This window comes from Centruroides sculpturatus, unplaced genomic scaffold (assembly GCF_000671375.1).
Source record: "Centruroides sculpturatus isolate CEXI.00-Female unplaced genomic scaffold, Cexi_2.0 scaffold4636, whole genome shotgun sequence".
In the NCBI taxonomy this organism is placed as follows: Eukaryota; Metazoa; Arthropoda; class Arachnida; order Scorpiones; family Buthidae; genus Centruroides; species Centruroides sculpturatus.
In genome coordinates, this window is record NW_019388721.1 from 515 (window position 1) to 5868 (window position 5354).

Below are 5354 nucleotides of genomic sequence, written 5' to 3' on the forward strand. Positions count from 1 at the left end.
ATAGGTTTAGTGTTTTTTTTATTTCAATAAACTAAAATGTTTATTGAAATCATCAGATATTGAAAATTAATTGGATGCTATTGCTAATAATCAAATCATTAAAACACCTAATTATCTCAAACAGTATTTTGGCTAACTAATAATTAACATTAATTGATAATTAGCTAATTAATACTTAACTAATAATTTAATCTACAGATATCTCTACCTTTAGACTAAAATGTTTGATATCATTAATTATCAGTTAGATGAAATATAACCTGAGATAATTCAGTGTTTTAATGATTTGATTAATAACGAGTTATGTTCGGGCTTTTATTTCATATATGATGCTATTTTTAATTCAAAATATATATAATTTAACAAAAATTTATATAAATTCCTATGCCAGGAATGTATAATTCATATTAGCGTTACACATATCTTTAGACCAAATTATTTGATATTGTTAATTATTAGTTAGTCAAAATACAACCTGATAGAGAGAATATTCTAATGATTTTTAAAGTCATTGTTAAATCAATTATAGATGTAAATATTTTTAGAATAATTTATGTAATTATATTTACTAGAAAATGTATTACACAATATATTTTTTAAAAGAAATATGATATTAATATAAGATTATTTCCTGTGTGATCAGTTTTAATTATTCTTTAATATATAACTAAAGTAAGAAGAAATTAAGAAATTGATAGAAATTTATTATATACATAATTGTGTTTGAATTTTTAGGTATTGCAATCTGGCAAGAAGATTTTAAGTCAACATTTTGTTAACTTAGCACAAACTATTAGCTCTTCAGGACCCACTCAAGGTAAAAATATATTTTTTATTCAAAGTGTAATTCTTATTTTATATTAAATAAGTAAGTGTAAAATGATGTTTTTTTTTTTTAAATTGATGATAATTAATTGTTTCATGTTGTATATTGTGTTCATTTTTATACTATATTTGTTTATTAAACTTATTCCTAATTGTTAAAAATTTCTTTTCATAAAAATATAAACATAATTTTTATATTAATCCTTATATTGATCCTTTGAAATTAAGCTCACTCAAGAAAACCTTTTAAATATGCAGCCGTATTTATTACATTCTAACGTTTTCGGTCATATTCAATGACCTTTTCCAAGAATAAACGAAAAAATCGAACTCCTAACTCTAAAATTTGAATTAACAATACAAGCATTTGAAACGTTTTTAAAAGGATATTCTAAGGGAATAAAGAGCACCATCTCTACATAAAGGCTGTCATTATGTAACCACAGTAGCTATTAGTAATTACTAAGAAATGCAGGCTACGATGATCCTTTGAAATCAAATATTCAATTGATATACTTAAAGTATAAAATTATTTAAAAAATTGTGTGAAATTATAAATTTATATTATCAGCATTGAGAAATTTAAAAGGATCTGTCACAGTAAATAATGTTTCAGTCAAAATATAAATATTATACATAGCACTTGTGTTATTGCACTGAATAATTTGGAATAAATAGTTCATAGACTTTGTTTGAAAATAGTAAATGAAGAATATAAACATAATTTATATAAGTAAAATATAACAAAGCATTCTTAAGAACTAAAGCATGTAAATGAAATAATAGTTTGTATTATTTTGAATAATTTGTACTAGTATATACAGTATTATTTAGTGTTATGAATTTCAGATATTACTAGAAGCATACAATTGTCTGATTTTTTAAATACTGTGTATAAATATAGTTCATATAAAATTTACTATAACATTAAATTCTTATTATTTATAAAATGTAATTTAAAATTAATTGATAAAATGAGCACTGTAAGAATATTGTTTTCTTATTAAAATACTATAAGAAACTTCTTTATATTGAAAATGAATTAACATAATGAAATATTAACTATTTCTACTGTCAGATTCCTTTATTGATATGAATGTTGATTAAAAACATATACTGGTATTTATAAAATTTCTGTAAATTTACAATTCTGTCATTATCAGTACACAAGTTTTATTATTTTTTAAATTTATTTAATATTCTAATCTTTTAGTACCTGATTTGATAGATATAATTTTTGTACATAAAAATATTTGTATCAATGTAATACCACTTAACTTTTGATTAAATTAATGCTATAAATTATAAATTTTAGGAATTTTGAGAGCAACTGCACATGGAGCAAGTGGTCCCTGCCCTTTCATAACGCGTCTCCCTGCTCCTTTTGTGCGTAATTATGGTCGATCTGTAGTGGAAATGTATATGGATAAATGTCCTTACATGACCCGATTCTTTGCAACTGCTGCAACAACAGAAGGTTCAGAAAGTAGGTTAAAAGAACTTTTCCTTTTTTTGTTAATCTGTATACTAAACAATTCATAATTACATTAAATTTATATATTTTTTATAATTAAATTTACATTGGTAGTGTTAATGATATAAAAATAACATATATATTAACAAACCAAAATGCAGTTCTCAATTCTTCTGTCAATTATCATTGACATAGATCCATAAAAAATAAAATTACATTGTAAAATTTAATGAAATGAATATAGAATAAACAAATCCTTGAAATAATTCTTGCTTAAAACCAAATTTCAACAGTATTTAAATAATAATTGATTATGATCGGAGAAAAGATGATCTTAAAGATCTACAAATATATTTCTTATATTAATTTTTGCATTTATATGGAATGATACATATTAAAATTAATTAAAATTTTATAATAATACTTGTTTATATTTTAAATTATAGTCTTAAAATAGAAACTTGATTTTTAGAAACTATATTTTATGTTTGTAAAAATATAAAATTTACATATTTCAGTTTTCCACAGAAAGAAATTAATTATTCAAATATTGTTATTATCTGCAAGCTATTTAATATTCATTGAACTTAGACTTTAATGAATCCTATTAATAGTTTAATGTTTTGATGAAAGTCAGTAATGCATAAGCAAGTGAACAGAAAAATTAAGAAAAGATATAATTAAGTCAGATATTATATTATATTGTTTATAATACATTTAATTAGTATTATTATTAAAAGTTAGCATTTATTGTTCATATTTTAAAGCATTTTTTATTATTGGAATTTAACTATAAAATAATATGTAATTTAATTAAAATATTTTAATAGAAAATCCAAGTGAGGATCAAAAATGCCCATTTCTTTCTTCTGTTAAACCAACTATGAAGGCTGCAAGTGATGAAATGCAACATGATATCATAGATCTGACAAAGGAAAAATCTTATGGTAGAGTTTATTTGTGGAAATTAGTTACATTTTAATTTACTTTTTAAAAATTTTATTTATAAATGTTTTTAAACTAATTAATTTAACATTGATATATGAATAAATTATTATTATTAGTATTGAATAATCTCAAATGAAATATATTGATTTAACAATTCTTAAGTCATCAACTGTAAATGATACTGTTATTGTGTTAATAAAAATTTTCTTTTAATTGACAGAAATATTTCTGTACTATAGATTGAATTAATACAGCTTAGTATAGGCATTTTAAATTGTATCAGTTATATATTATTAATAGTTTATTTTCTATTTGTGAATTAATACTTAAATATAATATTTGTATAACAGATTTACTCTATTAAAAAATAGTTTTGATGAGGTTAATGAATTATAATTTTATTTCAGAGGAAAAAAGAGGTCAAACTTTTGATTATGAAGACTTTTTCCTGGAACAAATTGGAAAGAAAAAAAAGGATCATTCATACAGAGTATTTAAAAAAGTTAATCGCTTGGCTGATAACTTTCCTCAGGCATTTGAATTTACTGAAGGATCTCGCCCTATAACAGTGTGGTGTAGCAATGACTATTTGGGAATGAGTAGACACCCTGAAGTTAAAAAAGCTGTTAAGTATGTATATTGATTAAGAAAAATTTATTCTTAAATGAATTATTATGACATTGAAAACTTTTGCTTTAAGGGAAACTATTGAAGCTCATGGAGTTGGTGCTGGAGGAACTCGTAATATATCTGGAAATAGTTTATTTCATGAAAAGCTGGAGAAAGAATTAGCAACATTACATCAAAAGGAAGCTGCACTTCTATTTACATCTTGTTTTGTTGCTAATGATTCAACCTTATTTACATTAGCCAAATCTTTACCAGGTTACTATTATTATTTTTTATTTTTTATGCAGATACTAAAATAAAAGTATTTTTGAATTAATCACTGTATTTAATTATAAAAAAATTAAATTTCATTAAATATAGCTATTAAAATTTTATTTAGGATGTCATATATTTTCTGATGCTGGAAATCATGCATCAATGATACAAGGCATACGAAACAGTGGAGCAATAAAACATATCTTTAAACATAATGATCCTAATCATTTGGAAGAGTTGTTAAAATCTGTTGATATATCTGTTCCTAAAATTGTTGCATTTGAAACTGTTCATTCGATGACAGGTAAGCTTACATTATCATTTATGAAAATGAATATCATTTATTTTCATTGCACTAAATATTAACTTAAAATCAAAGTTTATTCTAGATTATTTGGAACTTACTTTAGTTTGTGACTTTTTACATAGTTAAAAATTTAATTTTATTTATAGTCTATCAAATTTTAGCAAATTATTAAAATAAAGATAACATGTTTTATGAAATTAATTTTTAATTATAAATTATAATGCCTAGTCATATGTAAAGTAAATGACATGTTTTATATTGTGGTTTATGTTAATTAGTTTTAATCTCTTATTTGCATATCTGGATATTAGAAATCTTGATTTTACACATTATCAAGATTTCATATCTTTTTATAATTATTTCCTGTCAACATTGGAATCTGTGATATAAGAATTGATATATTTAATAATGCATGAAATTCCTGCTGTTTAGGTGCTGTTTGTCCCTTAGAAGAACTTTGTGATGTGGCTCATCGTTATGGAGCTTTGACATTTGTTGATGAAGTGCATGCTGTTGGATTATATGGGAAACATGGAGCTGGTATTGGGGAGAGAGATAATGTTTTGCACAAAATGGATATTATATCAGGAACTCTGGGTAATTATGACTTTTTTTCAAATTACATTATAAGTGATTATCAAATATGTTAAAAACTTTAATTGAAAACTATAACTTATTTTATCTGATTTAAAGTATTTGTTGAAAACAAATATTTATATGAAGTATAAAAATTTTTTTTGCAATGTTATGATAGATGTATGTAATACATGCAAATGTTGATTAAATTTCTTTATTCTAACAATAAAGAAAATAAAATGATTTATTTTAATTCTAAATTTATTGATATGAATAAAAGGGTGTTTTGTTCACAATGTGACAAACATTCTAAATATTATTACAGTAGAGCATTGATTA

The 5354-nt window shown here is 22.7% G+C and overlaps 1 protein-coding gene across 1 annotated transcript; it reads left to right on the plus strand.

Moving 5' to 3' along the window:
- Nucleotides 1-735: 735 nt before the first annotated feature.
- On the plus strand, nucleotides 736-5104 carry LOC111617056 (5-aminolevulinate synthase, erythroid-specific, mitochondrial-like; the record flags this gene model as incomplete). Its single annotated transcript, XM_023358392.1, has 7 exons — nucleotides 736-817; nucleotides 2141-2311; nucleotides 3130-3246; nucleotides 3655-3877; nucleotides 3948-4132; nucleotides 4257-4436; nucleotides 4872-5104. Coding segments are annotated over 7 exons (1176 nt in total), but the record flags the coding sequence as incomplete, so codon positions are not given.
- Nucleotides 5105-5354: the final 250 nt, after the last annotated feature.